At 47.6% G+C, this 15,560-nt stretch overlaps 1 protein-coding gene across 8 annotated transcripts in view; it reads left to right on the top strand.

Moving 5' to 3' along the window:
- TTLL11 (tubulin tyrosine ligase like 11) overlaps nt 1-15,560 on the top strand; it is a 233,401-nt gene that overhangs the window by 25,974 nt on the left and 191,867 nt on the right. For all 8 annotated transcript variants that reach the window (XM_084799159.1, XM_084799156.1, XM_084799157.1 and 5 more), the window contains exons 2-3: nt 8,443-8,539; nt 13,668-13,801. In XM_084799159.1, the coding sequence (XP_084655285.1) occupies nt 8,443-8,539; nt 13,668-13,801 (231 nt within the window). The remainder of the gene's footprint in view (nt 1-8,442; nt 8,540-13,667; nt 13,802-15,560) is intronic.

The raw sequence follows: 15,560 nt of genomic DNA, 5'->3' as shown, positions 1-15,560 counted from the left end.
TTCTACCCCTATGGCTCATTACAGAGGCTTGGTTGTCTAACTACCCTGAGTTCTGGTTTTTTTCACCGCTTAAACAGAAATATTTCTACACATTTCATAGCATTTCCATGAAGGTGAGATGAAATAGTACATGTGAACCACACAGCAAATACCATGAACTCAGTATGGAGTGGCCACTGATTTTAGTCTAGGAATTACTGGTGAACCGTTTATTCTTCTTAACATGTGACCTATGACATCACAGTGGGATGTCTGTGATTTGGGCTGACTTTTAGGGTCAGGAGGAGGAAATAAGCCCACTTACCTTTCTCTAACGAGTCCTCTGGGGAGCATCCCCCCCCCCCAGGGACATTTTTTGACAACACTGGGTGCTTTAGAATAAGCCCAAAACATCTTCAATTATTAGAAAGGAAAGGAAGAGCAGAGCTTTGCAGGTCCATGGAACACTGAAGACCTGTCTGTGGTGGGAAGGTGCCGGGTAAAGGGGAGTGGCAAGCCTGGCTAGGAACGCTCCCAGTGACCCTGGAGGGTGGCCTACAGGTTTGGAACCCCAGCTCATACTTTGCTCGGGCTTTGTTTCCTCCTGTGGGAGCTTTTCCATCTGTTTTGTTTTGCTTTTATGGATTTTTTTTTTTGAGATAGGGTGTCTCTGTGTGACCCTGGCTGTCCTAGACTCACTATGTGGAGATCCACCTGCCTCTGCCTCTGGAGCTAGGATTAAAGACGTGCCCATCACCGCCTAGGCCATCTCAGTTTTCTTGACAGCTTCCCTCCTCCTAAGAGATGTGCCCTCGAGCTCCTCACTCGCCAGATGCCTCTGCTGTGAAATGGGAAGAGGGTGGCTATTCCTCAGGCACTGGCCTGGAATTTGCCTAGTGGGCTAGGCTGGGGGGCCAGGGAGCCAAACACTAGGAATCCAGTTCTCTCTGCCTCACTGTAGTGTTGACAACTGAGCACCAGCATAATGATTTCTTACTTTCAGTGTGTGTATGTGAGTGTGTGTTACAGTGTGTGTCTGAGTGTGAGTGTGTGTTACAGTATCTGAGTGTGAATGTGTGTTACAGTGCACGTGTGAGTATGTATGTGTTACAGTGTGTCTGAGTGCTACAGTGCATGTGTGAGTATGAGTGTTACAGTGTGTGTCTGAGTATGAGTGTTACAGTGTGTGTCTGAGTGTGAGTGTGTGTCACAGTTCATGTGTGAGTATGTGTGTGTTACAGTGTGAGTGTGTGTATTTCAGTGCATGGGTATACAGTGTGTGTGTGTGTGTTACAGTGCCTGTGTGAGTATGTGTGTATATGAGTGTGAGTGTGTGTCACAGTGCATGTGTGTGTTTGTGTTACAGTGTTTGTATGGCTGAGTGTGAGTGTTACAGTGAATGTGTAAGTATGTATGTGTTATAGTTTGTATGTATATGTGAGTATGTGAGTGTGTGTGTGTGTGTGTGTGTGTGTGTACAGGTAGCAGACACTTTTGGGTCAGTTCTTTCCTTCTGCCTTGGGTACCAGGACTCAAACCTCAGCCGTTGGTAGCAAGTGTTTCTTCGTGTAAGCTCATCAGCCCCTGACATTTCTTTGTGAACATCAGTTCTGGGACAGAGCTCAGGTCCTCATGCCCGCAAGACAAGTGCTTTACCAACTGCGCCATCTCTCTGGCCTGCCCACACTCTCCAGACAGAGCAGGCTGCTTCTGGGAGCCGCTGCTGCCAGGAGAGTCCTGAGCAGCATGGGTCTGACTTGAGACAAAGCTGTTTCCTGGCTGGGAGGAAAGTGCTCCTGGAATGGAAACTTCCTCTGCTCCGTCTCCATCTCAGTTAATAAACACATTTAAAGTTCGGGTGAGGACGAGACTCAGTAATGTGGGACCTAGCAGTGAACTGATAGCTCAGCAGTGTGACGGAGTCAGGAGAAGAGAGATGGCTGCGGATGGCTCGCAGGGCGTAATGGACCACCTTATAGTTTATCACCGGTGTTGGATCTATGATGCGGCAGACTTGGAGACATTTAGCATGGTGGTTTTGCTGTTTGTGTCACCCTTGTAAATTGGAAAGTGGAGAAAGAGCATAGTGCTAAATTGCTATCTAATCTTTCCAGAGCTATTTGCTAAATAAACTGGAATTTTAATTAAAACTGTAAGTCAAGAGGTAAATCACTATGGAAGTTTGTGGACTTTTTTTTTTTCCTCCTGCCTGATATAGTCACCACTAATAAGATTCTTCATGGGCGGGAAAGTAGATAGTAGAGCGCGTATCCTGAGGGGAAGGCTGACATCGTGGGGGTGCAGGGCCACCCCCTCCTACTGACAAGGTTCCTTCCCACATTTACACAACTTGGCAACAACATTGATCTTATTGAAAGACTTGGGACCAGAAGTAGAGGTGAGGTAGATAGCAGACCCCACTGCAGCTCTGCCCACAGTAACTCCTGGGAGCCGATGATAACACGTGGGCTTCACATAAGATGCACCAAGAGGCATAGACTTGGCGAGCGATGAATGACACACTCACCCAGAGTGTCATAGTGTATCTGCAGTAGCCAAGGGGTGATCAGGAACAGGAAGCTCCATAGATCACAAGAATTGCCACTTTCCAGCAAAAGGTTGTTAATTACCCATCCTCGCACTGTATTTATTGGCTCTATTAGAGGGTTGAGTAATTGTTGTGTTCCCGGGAACACGCTGGAGCAAGACGACACTGTTATTAAATTGGAAGGCTCCTCAGAGCACTAGTTAGCAGAGTGAGAGCTTCTCCTGGGGAGTCTCAGCTGCCTGCATCCTCGGGGGAGGGGATGCAGGAACGGCAGGTCATGGGCACCTGAGAAGGGCCTCAGAGAAGCCCTTACACACCAGCCTGGGACTCCTCCGTGACTTGCCTTCCCCTCTGCCCAGTACATGCCTGCCCCTTGGCCCAGTCACCACACTGCCTTCCCTTTCTTCTCCTAGCTTTCTCATGGAGTCTGCTCCTGCATCTGTCTTAGGCTACTTTCTCCTTCCCTCCAGCTTGTACCCCCCGCCCCCCCCCCCGCACCTGCAGAGCCAAGTTCAATAATGGGTGCTCAGCAGCGTTGATGGGGGGGTGGCTGTGTGGCTCTCCATCCGTGTCCCTCCGTGCTCTGAGCTCCAGGCATGCAAGTCTCCCCGCTTTCCATCCAACCTCCCTGACTCTGACAGTATCACCTCACACTTGCCTCACACTCACCTCCTTGTTTAAGTTTTCCTAACCACAGCCATCAGGACTCACTTGCACAGCTGTCATCAGATGGCCCTGCTTCCTGGTTTCCTCAGAGGACTCCTGCAGGGGCATCTTCCCCTGTCTCTGTATGGCTAGGGAGGCCTTTCTCACCAGGGGACTTCATTAGCGAAGAACAGCCAGGGAGCCTTGTTCTTCACTGTCTCTACCTGGGCTAATTCAGCTCCTACTATGAGCCAGACCTTTGCTTCAGGGGTGTCCTCCCCCCACCCCCGAGGGGTTGGTTCCATCTCTCTAGCACCCCACTCCAGGGACACCAGTGCTGCTCATCTTTCTCAGATGATGAAACTGTAATCCATCACAGTTGGCAGGGCTGAGACTTGAAGCCAGGTTCTCAAACTCCAGGCAAGGGACTTGTCTGCAAGTCCATGCTCCCCAGAGGCCGCGCTGTGTGATGTCCCACCCACCTCCAGGGGTTTGCAAATCAGCCCCATTCTCATAAGTGCAAGGGAGCCTAGAGTCTCCTCGTGGTCCTCAGCTGGTTGCTGGTGCATCTCAGCTGTCTCGGAGGACTACAGGGCCATTGGATGAGATTTAAGTGGCTGAGAGAAGGCTGGGTGAGCTAGTCTTCCTCTTTCAGGCCTTGCTTTGACCGGCTTTATGTTTAGCCGATACAGCTCTGTTCAGGATTTGATATGACTGTAGGTTGGATCTGAAATGTCTGCAGAGAGCCATGCGGGAAAGGCCTCATCCCCAGCCCTTAGCCACGTTGTAGAGTGGTGGAACCTTTAGGAAACGCAGCCCAGTGAGAGAGAGAGTGCGTGTAGGCCATTTGGAGTGCACCCTTGTACATCAGTACCTTGGCCTCCTTTGCTTCCTTGCTAAGAGATAAATGGATTTGCTTCAGCATATGTTCCCTTGTCATAAAGTGCTTGTCTCACCTCAAGGGCAAAAGCAAGGCTGCTAGCCAGCCATGTCCTGAAACCTCCATGGCTGTGAGGCAAGATAAATAAATACCTTTCTCCTTAACGGCCATCATTCCAAGTATTTGTCAGAAGGACGGGCAGTGGACTCACAGACGTCTCCCAGCACTGCCCTTCTTGAAGGGTTTCTGTGCTACATTCTTTTTGGGGGGTGGGTGGCAGCGGGGGCGAGGGGGTTGAGACAGGGTTTCCCTGGGTAGCCTTGGCTTTGTAGACCAGGCTGGCCTCGAACTCACAGAGATCCTCCCGAGTGCTGGAATCAGAGGTGTGTGCCACCACTCCCAGCCTCTGTGCTACATTCTTTTCTTACCGAATGAGGGAATAAAACAAAGTGAACAAAACAGAGGCACTTATTACAGAAAGGGCAGGGGTGCCACTGGGGTTCAATAGGTACCCCGAAAGCTGCAAAGAACTGTGGGTGGGAGAAACCAAGGAGAAGACAGTGGGACCATTCCTTTCTTAAGGTCTATGGATTTATCCTCTAGGCTTTCTGTCCCAGGCTGTAGATGGGCTTGTTTCCAGAGACCAGGTGAGAAGGGTCTTAATAATTTATATTACCCCGATTTTGCACAAGATTTTCTGACCAGTTGAAGATGTGTTCTGGCTTTGGGTCAATAGGATGAAGAGCATGCATGTTACATCACAGACAACCAGGTGGGATGGCAAGGTTTGGTTAATGCAAAGGTGTCCAGGTACAATTCATTGGGTTTCACATTTATATCAGACCTAAAAGCTGATGCCAGGGCTGTAACTATACGAAGCACATTTATGACACCTTCCTTGAGATCCTGGGTGCTCAGTTTTGACGCAGGTTATCTGTCAAGCCATCTAGCTTAGTAGAATTAAGGAGCACAACCTTTGGAGAGAGATCAGCATGGCTTCCAATTCTGCCACTGGAGTTATATTTCTTTTGCAGAATGGGACAGATATGCAAGAGATCTGCCATAACTAGTAATGTTACATTCACTATAAGGACACGTTCAATTTTAAAGATTTTTTTTTTTTTTTGCTTTTTCAAGACAGGGTTTCTCTGTGTAGCTTTGACTGTCCTGGACTCGCTTTGTAGACCAGGCTGGCCTCGAATTCACAGGGACCCACCTGCCTCTGCCTCCCGAGAGCTGGGATTAAATAAAGATTTAAATTTTAATTTATATATGTTTTTGCCTATATGTGTGTGTGTGTTCACCATGTGTGTGCAGAGCCTGTGGAGGCCAGTAGAGGGCATTTGTTCCCCTGGAACTAGAGTTGAATTGTGAGCAACCGTGTGGTTGCTGGAAATCAACCCCAAGTCTTCTTCAAAAGCAATACACGCTCTTGGCCATTGAGCCTCCTCTGCAGCCCCTGACCACCGTTTAAAGCACCAGATTGGATGTACACAATAAAGCTTAAGACATGATTACATCAGAACTCTTCGTAAAGTACATATGACACTTTCCATAAAGATGGGTTCTTATCAATCTCCTGAGAAAAATGAGCTTGGGATGGGGGTGTAGGGAGGACCCAGTGTGGTCTCAGCCACACAGATAGTGCAAAGGTCTCCCACCATTTGCAAGACTGTTTTGGCCAATTAGAGATTCTTGTCATTCCATTCAGTTATAAAATTATCTTTTCTATTTCTTGCCCAAACCAAGTCATGACTGTTTTGGGTAGAGACACTGAACCTATAGCTTGCTTTGGATAGTATTGAGCTCTGAAATGATATCGTTCTCCAATCTGTGAAATGAGATTTCTTTTCCTTTATTTGAACTTCCATTAATTTCCTTGAGGAACATTTTTCAGTTTTCGCTGTACGAGCATATGCTCCCTTCCCAAGTCAACTCTTAAGTATTTTATTCTTTGAGTGTCGTCGTCGTGGTGGCTCTCTTCATTTTCTGTAAGCTTTTCATGCGGGCTCTAGGGTTTCCTACACATGGGGGCCTACCCTCTATAAACATAGGTCATTTCCCTCTTCACTTCTAGTGAGAGTGTCCTTCATTTCATTTGCCTGTTGCTCTGGTGTTGTTAACCCTGTGTTGAGGAGAAGGAAAAGACGGGCGCTCTCGTCTTCTTCTCAGTCTTAGAGGCTTAGACTGCACCTTTTTGCTGCTGAGTGTGTTCAGGCTCTGAACAGAGGGCTTTAAATTTGTGCATAGAAATTGTGCTCCTGCATAGAATCTGGAGCATGGTAATTATTGAACGAATGGAGTCTTTTACAACTTAGTGAGCTAACGGTATTTGTTTTTATTCCTTTCCTTGTTTTGTGCTTTTCTTGTTTTCTTGTTTGTTTTGTTTGCTGTTGTTTGTTTTTGTTTTTTTATAAGAGCAGGTCTTACTCTGTAGCCCAGGCTAGCTTGGAAACTCACTGTTAGCCCAAGCTGGCCTCAAGCTCATGATAGTCCTCCTGCCTCGATTCCTCAAATGTGTGTGTGAGCCACCATGCCTAGTTTTAAAGATTAGAGAGCAATGGCATGGATGGAAAGTATCACCAGGCAGCACACTAGCAAGGGGCCAGTGTTGGTCACTAACACTGGGCAACAATGCCACTGTAGTTACGGTCCAGTTGCTTAGACAGTCTGTATTTTAGATCCCCACCCAGTTGTTTTTCCCTTTTCTTTTCTTTTCTTTTTTTTAAAGATATATTTATTTATTGTGTGTACAGTGCTCTGCCTGCATGTACACCGGCAGGACAAAAGAGGGCATCAGACTGGATTGTAGATGGTTGTGAGCCACCATGTGGTTGCTCGGAATTGAACTCAGGACCTCTGGGAGAGCAGTCAGTGCTTTTAGCCTCTGAGCCATCTCTCCAGCCCCATTTTTCCCTTTTCTATATTAGCACTTAACAGCTGGAAGAAGGCAGCATAGGTTCCAACTCTTCGTGTTTATGGCTACTGAATAAATAACTTGCCATCCACTGGAAGCAAAGAAAATGAACAAAAAGCTGTAAATTATAGATAGAAGTTGTTCGTGCCCACAGATGTAATAGCACATGCCTCGCTGCGGCACAGTTTCGAAGCTACGTTAGCCAATTTAAAGGGCCTGGGCCTGCTGACCTTGGTTTTAATTTGTGATGGTTGGAAGCATCACTTACCGCCATTTCATTAGTCATGAGTGTAGCCCCTCAACTCACAGCAGATAAAAATTCTGATGAGGTGTAGCCTCGAAATGGAAACATGGCACGGTTTTAATGTACGGCCGTCTCTCTTCGCTTGGGCTTTTAACAAGCAGCTTCCAAATGGGAGTTAGCAGGTCTTCAGGCTCCCCTTTAACAAGGTCACCTGGGTCTCGTTTTAAAGAGCTTCATCTGCGGATGCAGAGCTTGCTAATGACATTAAGGGTGGCTGAACAGAGCAGAAGGAAGGACAGGCCTTTTTGTCTCAGCGAGAGGTTCTCTCCTTGAAAATAATTGAAAGCCTGGAGCATATGCCAAAGAGGGCCTTAAAACAGTGGGATGAGGATGTCAGGATGCAGGATGGGTAGCCAGGCTGGAGGAGTACAACAGGCCAGAGCGCCGGGGTAAGACATGGTCCTCACCGGTTCCCTCCACAGCTGCCCCTTGTCTCAGCAGACTGGCTGTCCCTTCTTCCCCCTACTCAGTCATCACCCGCTGTTCAGCTTTGTCTTTTCATTACTTGCGGGTCCAGGGGGCAGCAGAGGTCACCTGGCATCTCTGACTTCCAAATTCCCAGAAGGCTGACTCTCTGTTAGCTCATTTTGAATGAGGTGACCACGCATAGCTCATCCATTTATGAATTCAGACATCTGCACTGAGGACCAGGAGCTGTCTCAGCCACTGAGGATGCATCCTGCCCTGTGGGGGAAGCTGTGTGTGAGGCAGGGGAGATGAAGAGACGGGATGACTCTGGCTATTTGGGGGGTCAGGTAGAGGGTCCCCATTTTCAGAGAAAGGGAAGGAAATGTGAACTTAGGATTGGGGTTGTTTTATCCTAGGTTAAAACACACACACACACACACACACACACACACACACACACACACACCAGCTCTGCATGAACAAGGTCATATTAAGCAACTCCTTTCATCCTTTTAATCAGTCAACTAATCTTTTATAAAGCAGTCATAGCAAAACAATGCTTGCCAAACCAGGAGCGTGTTCACTACAACCCCAAGCAACACGACCAGCCCTGTGTGAGTCTGTTTCTCTACTTTACACGCTTGCTTTGAGGATTAAACTGTGGGGTGGTTACCAAGTGTCCTTTGTAAGTCTTGAGCCCCCAGGGCGGCTGCTGCATCTCTTTTTCTTACTATGAATCACATTTTCCCCTCTTTTTCTAGTTCCCATTTGGCCGGCGCTTGCCTTGTGACATCTACTGGCACGGTGTTTCATTTCACGACAATGACATATTCTCCGGTCAAGTGAACAAATTTCCAGGTATCTGCTGTTCTTATTAGCCTTTAGCAGTATTCCTAGGTCTGAGTGTAACAATAGCCCTTCGGCAAGAACACAGCAGTGTTTCTAGGGCAAACTGCTTGAGGACTCTTTTTTTTTTTTTAAATTATTATTATTATGTATACAGTGCTCTGCCTGCATGTACACCGGCAGGCCAGAAGAGGGCATCAGATGGTTGTAGGCCACCATGTGGTTGCTGGGAATTGAACTTAGGACCTCTGGAGGAGCAGTCTGAGCCATCTCTCCAGCCCAAGGGCTCTTAATTGAGAATCTCTGCCCATGCTTTGCTGTGCTGCTGTTGCCAAAGGGACGAAGTCAGCTGGGAGTCCTGAGAACTAACTCCTGAGGGTCTGAAGATGGAGACTGGCCTTCGCGGGTTACAGATGCGCTTTCTCCGTGTCGTTTCCACTGGCACAAAAACATGAGTTAGGGGATGAGGAAGCGGCTCAGTGGGTAACGTGCTTTCTGTGCAGACACAAGGATAGGAGTTCAAATCTCCAGCACTCCAAGCATGGTGGTCCACCTGTAATCCCTGCTCCCTGGGACTAGGGACAAAGGATCCTTTGGGCAAGCTCCTAGCCAGACAAGTTGAATGGGTGAGCTCTGGGGGGAACCTAAGTAAAAGAGTGAGGTGGAGAGTAATGGAAGAAGATGCCATTTAGTAACCTCTGGGCCTCTGCACATGTGTGTATACATATGCATATTCATCAGCACACATGTGCAAGCACACACATGCATACCACACACATATGTAAAAATATACAAAAGAACATGCTGTGAACTCGTTGAATTAGAGCTATAACAGGAGTCCAGTGATGGGACTACAGAGTCTACAGAAAGAAATACAGGTCTTTTCTACCAGGAAACCAGAGTTCTGTGACTGGATCACAGAAAGGAAGACCCCATCTGCTTTCTCTTCATGTGTCATATTGAAGGTGCCATCAGAGTGAGCTCCCCTGGTCTCCACTCCAAGTACCATAGGCTGGGAACAGCCTCTGCCCTTTACCCAAGAGACTCCTGGTGAGACTGACCCTGCGAGGCCTAGGTGGCGAGAGATGGTTAAGGCCACCTCTATGTCTGCTTCCTTTCTGTCTTTCAGCCTCTTCCTTCATTTCCTCTACAATCACTATTCCTGATGGTTGGGTGACAACGGAGACATAAGATAGTGGGATTGCTTAGGGAGGAGGGGACATTTGGTTGAGCTTTTAGAGTCAGGCCCCACACTTAGTTTGTTGCTGTGTTGTAACCGCAATTGCAGTGTTATACTCTAACACAACAATACACTTTAAAATATCATCCAAATTCCATCCCACAGTTAAGATTATATTTCCTCCCAAAGTTTGATATCTTTATTTTTATTTTATGTATATGAGCCTTTTACATGTATGTATGTATGTATGTATGTATGTGTATGTACCATGTGTGTGCAGTGCTCGTGAAGGCCAGAAGAGAGCATCAGATACCCTGGAATTAGCCTTACAGATTGTTGGGAGCCCCCATGTGGGTGCCAGTACCTGAACTTGGGTCCTCTGGAAAAGCAGCAAGTGCTCTTCCCTCCTGAGCCATCTCTCCAGCCCCAGTTTTCCCTGACTTTAGCCCTGGCTGTCGTTTTTACGCTGCAGCCTCCCAGTGCAGTTCTTGTAACAGAGCAGAGTGCCTTCTGTTAGTGTCACATTTTGTGATCTTGTCTTGAAAGAGAATCAGTTTTTCCCCTTTTCTTTAGTATACAGTCCCATATCTTCAAGAAACCCCTCTCAGCTAGCCAGATGTGGTGCCTCAGCTAGCCAGATGCGGTGCCTCATGCTTGTAATCCCAGCACTAGGGAGGCTGAGACAGGAGGATCACCATAAGTCTGAGGCCAGCCTGGGCAACATGAGGTGCAGGCTAGCCTGAGCCATGGAGTGAGACCTTGTCTCAAGAGCCAAAGAAACAAACACCCACCAGTCTTCAGTGTCCACATAGCACACACTGGGGAGTTTTGTCGCATGCCCCAGGGTTTAACTTAACCTCTCAGACACACAAAGCAGTTCACATGCAGGGTAGAGGGTCGAAAGCACAACATGGCGGCTGGTCAATACAGAGCATTTCTCTTTAGTAGGATATTTGCAAAAGTTCCAGGGACTTGTCTCTGGCCCTCAGTAAAATATGAGACTCAAGGGGACAAGCTCCGCATCTGTCTTGTATCTCTGGTAACTCCGCGGGCAGCATGCCCTGTTTTTTTGACAACACAGCAGATATCTCACCTTTATTGGTTTTTGAGGGGAACAGAGCTGGAAGTTATCCCAAGGCCAAATTCACCCTTCAAGAGAAAGGATTTTGTTAGAGAGCGAGTGAGCCTTGCAGCCAGGGCCTTTGCCCACTGCTATAGCAGGCTTGTTACTGTTATTTGTTTTTCTGTCTGGCAACTCACAAAAAGGCTACGTTTTATAAAAAGGACTTCTTGAGGTCTTGGGAGAAAACAGTTTGCACACAAACAGCATTCTGCACGGCACGGAGTTCTTGAGACACAACTCGCAGTCCATCCAGTGTGGCTGCGTCCAGAGTCTCTTTCTGCTCCTGTCTCCCCTGATTGCTGAGAGTGAGCGAGAAATAGCCGAGGGTCCTCTTCGGGGAACACGAGGTAAAGAGGAAGAAGGACCAGCTTTATCCAAGAACAGTCACTCCAAAGCAGCAGGTGTGCCCCATCCTATAGTCAACATTGCAGTGACTTTGCAAACTGCAGTTAATTAACAGTAATGACACAGCAGCCTTGGGAACCTCCAGGTGGGAAACAGTGTAGCCAGCCACACCCTCCACCTTGGACAGACAGACCCCACCAAGGCAGCGGGGCAATTCCAGTCACAACTGACTGACTTTCGGCTCCTGTTGTGCCTGGGTTTATCTCCTGCCCCACACACAGCCCATTATTCTAACTGTCTTTCCCGTTTGTGGCAAATGCCCCAGAGTAAATTCTGGTGGATGCTCCACAGAGAATGTGCTAGAAACAGCACAAACTGAGAACTTCAGTATATTCATATGAGATTTATCTTGTCTGTGTTACTGTTTTAGATGTTATTTGCTTTTCTATGGGTAATTTTCTTTTTCAAAATACATTTTATGTCACGAGTGATATATTAAGATTCTTTCGTTGAAATATTCTGGTTTAGATAGGTCTTTGCTTTGGTGAGATTTTATTTCTGTTTTTTTTTTGTTTGTTTTTGTTTTGTTTTGTTTTCAAGACAGGGTCTCTGTGTAGCCCTCACCATGTCAATCAGGCTAACCTCAAAATTGCTGTGATCCTCCTGTCTTTGCCACTACCCGCCCTCCCCTCCCTCCACCACCACCCCCCCCGCCCCCCCACTCCCTTACCCCCTCACCGCCCCCCAAGTGCTGAGAGTGCAGAAATGTACCACAACACCTGGCTCTCCATTTCCTTAAGGAAGTCCAAGATTGCCCTTTCTTAGCCTGGCTCTTTGCTGAGTTCCCAGGTCTGAGATGTGAGGTGCACAGGGCAGTCATGGGGGTCTCTCTCTGGTGGGGGGCTTCAGGGAGGAATCTGTGAGGACATCAGACAAACACTGGCCCAAGTAAGAGAAGACTCACAGTGTAAGTGCTGTGCTGGGGAGGTTAAGGGACCTGCAACCCAAATTTTATCTGCTTGGGATGCAAGCAGACTCGATGATCCTGGGGTGCAGGCAGGCTGGGTAATCCTGGAGAAGGGAGCTGAGTCCAGGAAAGGCGTGTGCCTCTTCCCCACTCCATACAGGAAGCTGAGCTGCTGCAGAGGTACAGACAGCTTCAGCACGTCACTCATTCAGCCCAGAGCGGGGGATAGAGATAGCTCCAGTGGGACCATGGGGGAGTGACAGCAGGGACCTAAGTACAGCACTGCTATAGCCTGGAGGTCGCTTAGAGCGACGAAGAATCTTTTAAGCCAGAGTGTGCCATAGGCCAGCCTGCATTTTAGAGAGGGCAGCCAGAGGGTCGTGCTGGAGGAAGCTGAGAGAGGAAACGGCCTCAGGTACAGGTTTGTGGTGCTGTCGGCCCAGAGAGTGAGCTACGATGATGAAGACAGAGGAGAAGATGGGCCAGGAAACGGGTACTTGCTATTTGGCAGTTGTAATGTGGTTCTTTGTTTAATGACAGGAATTATGGTTATAAATGGTACCTGGGTTAAATACTGCTTCAAGAACAGCTCAGCTTGTGGCATGGGCAAGACTAAGGGTCAGCCTGTACGCTCTGTGTTGACTCCAATGGGATAAGACCCATCAGGCCTTGCGACTCCCAGCAGAAGAACCAGGGGCTCAGAAGTGGTAGCCAGAGGCAAGCACTGGTTGGTATCAGTAGCTTGAGTCAGCCACAAGAGTAGGTGGCAGGAAGAATGACACCCGAGGTTGGCCTGCAGGTGTACAACCATGTATGCCCACCTATCCACATAAACACAAGCACACAGACACACACATGTATACACACACACACACACACACACACACACACACACACACACACACACACATCTACATATTTTAAGAGAAGCATTTCATTCCCCTCTAGGCAAATAAATGAATGAGAGCCGGGAGAGGTCCAAGCAGATGCCCCCTTCCATAGAGCGCTGAGCACTGCACTTCCTCGTGAGCCACACTATAAATTATGCTGTGGACACTTTCCCGCTTCCTGCCCTTGATCCAAGGAGAAAAATTTTTATGCTGAAAGGCGTGTGTTTTTCTATTTTATCCCTTCGATAGTCACGAAAGATTAAAACAAAGCAGCTTAATTAAGTTTCTCCTAATGTCACACCAGCCCACTAGATAATCCTCCCTGGGGAAGAGGATGGAAAGGATCCCGGAAATAGCGTGTGCTGGCCACGCATTAAAGACGGGGCTCAGTCTTAAGTGCAAGACAGAACTTCATTACCCGCCAAGACGACAAAGGATATTCTTAGACCCAAGGCTCGGACAGGAAGTGAAAACTCGTCCGTTCACTTTTTGTTTCTCCTTTTCAGGATTAATCCACAGTGTCTCCCTTCTGCCCCAGAAAAGTGATCATGGTGGGTGGGAGGACCCAAGCAAATGGCTGCCAGTGAGCTGGCGGCCTGGCCTGGTTCGAGCCTCATGGCTTCTCCTCTCCCCAGGCATGACGGAGATGGTGCGTAAAATCACTCTGAGTCGAGCGCTGAGAATCATGGAGAACCTGTTTCCGGAGGAGTACAACTTCTACCCTCGCTCGTGGATTCTGCCGGACGAGTTCCAGCTCTTCGTTGCTCAGGTAGATGGCACTGGCCGCCGGCCGGTGGCTCTTGAATGGTTAATTGTGCGTGCGACCGCAGCTGTGTGCCAGGTCCCACATGCTGGGTGCTGGGCCAAGGGGCGCCCGGAAGTCAAGCGCCTTCTCGCTTGTACACCGTGAGTGTGGGCAGCCATCAAGGCAGCTAGGTTAACTGGAGAAGACACCGGTGCTCGAGCTTGAGCGAGGAGACAGGGAGCCAGCAAACCTGGGAGATGGAGCAGGTGTGGAGCCCACAAGTCGGAATGGGCAGTCAGGAGAACTTTGGGGTGTGCACCCCAGCCACCAGCGCAGTGGGGCTGCTTAAAGGCCAGCAAGCAGGTCAAACAACCCAACAGGAAAAACCTTTGTATCCTGCTTTAAACTTGTGCCGGAATCCACTTTCCTGTGGTTCACCCCTTCCACCTAAAACAGTATGTTCGAGCCTTAAATACTCCAGCGCCTTGGGTACCAGTTTGAAGCAGCGGTGTTGGGCAGTGGGACTCAAAATCACTGTTTACGTTAGTTTTTGCTTTTGATTAATTCCAGAGTATTGCACAATGTTCGGCGAGTTCTCCAGACCCTGCTATACCTTTAGACTACAGGGGAACAGCCCCAAACCCTGGTCTCACTGAGCCAAGTCAGCCACTGTAGTGGCTTTACTGTAGTCTGGCCACTGTATCTGCAGCTTAGCATGATTTCTTTTGCCTCTAGAATAATTGTATGCTATCACTTTTATGAATATCCCCATTTTATAGATGAGAAAATTGAGGCTTTGGGAAATTATGGCATCTGCTCAAGACATGTGGTTTAAATCTAGAGCCAACACTGAGCCATAGAGTTAGTTTGAATGCCTTAATGTTATTTTTGGGTCTAATATAAAAACCTAGAACTTGAAATAAGATTACCACACACAAAAATGACTTGCTTATTTTAAAAGAGAAGTGCTGGAGCTAGAAGCTCAGACCTTGCACTGTGTATGCGAGACCAGGGGTTTAGTCTCCTGGATTGCAATGTGGGTTTAGTCTCCTGGATTGCAATAGGTGGCAGGTAGATAGGTAGGTAGGTATATAGACAAATAGATAGATAGATAGACAGACAGATGGACAGACAGACAGATGGACAGACAGATAGATGAAAGATGAATAGATGGATGGACAGACAGATAGATGGATAGATTATAGATGGTGGATAGAGGTGATAAATAGACAGATAGACAGACAGACAGACAGACAGATAGATGTGATTGATAGATAGTTGGATGGATATACGGATAGAAAGATAGATGGTAGATAGATGAGTGGATGGATGAATAGGTATATAGATTGAAAGATAGATGGATGGGTAGCTACATAAATGATTATATAGAGATGAATAGATAGATAAATGGATGGATGGATGGATAGATAGATAGTTATATGTAATTGGATAGTTACATGATTATAGATAAATATATAATATGTAGGTAGAGAGGTAAGTAGCTAGATAAATGATAGGTGACACATAGATACAGATAGATGATGGACATGTGGATCTGTGTATTTATGGACCCCAGTGTATTTACTATGTGTCAACTTCGCTTCAATAAAGTTAATTTGGAAAATAGCTATCAGCGCTTCCATTTTCCCTTGTGGCTCTGCTCACCCTTCTCTTCTGATCTCTACAACTCTCTATGTTAATGATTGTACAGTTGAAGTTAAGACTAAATCCAGCTGCTTTTAAGATCTAGTGAGATGAGCACACCCACCATCAGGTCCCAAAG

This window comes from Acomys minous, assembly GCF_964271855.1.
Source record: "Acomys minous genome assembly, chromosome: 10".
NCBI lineage: Eukaryota > Metazoa > Chordata > Mammalia > Rodentia > Muridae > Acomys > Acomys minous.
Note: the sequence above shows the minus strand (reverse complement) of the source record. Positions and strands in the feature narration are given on the sequence as shown.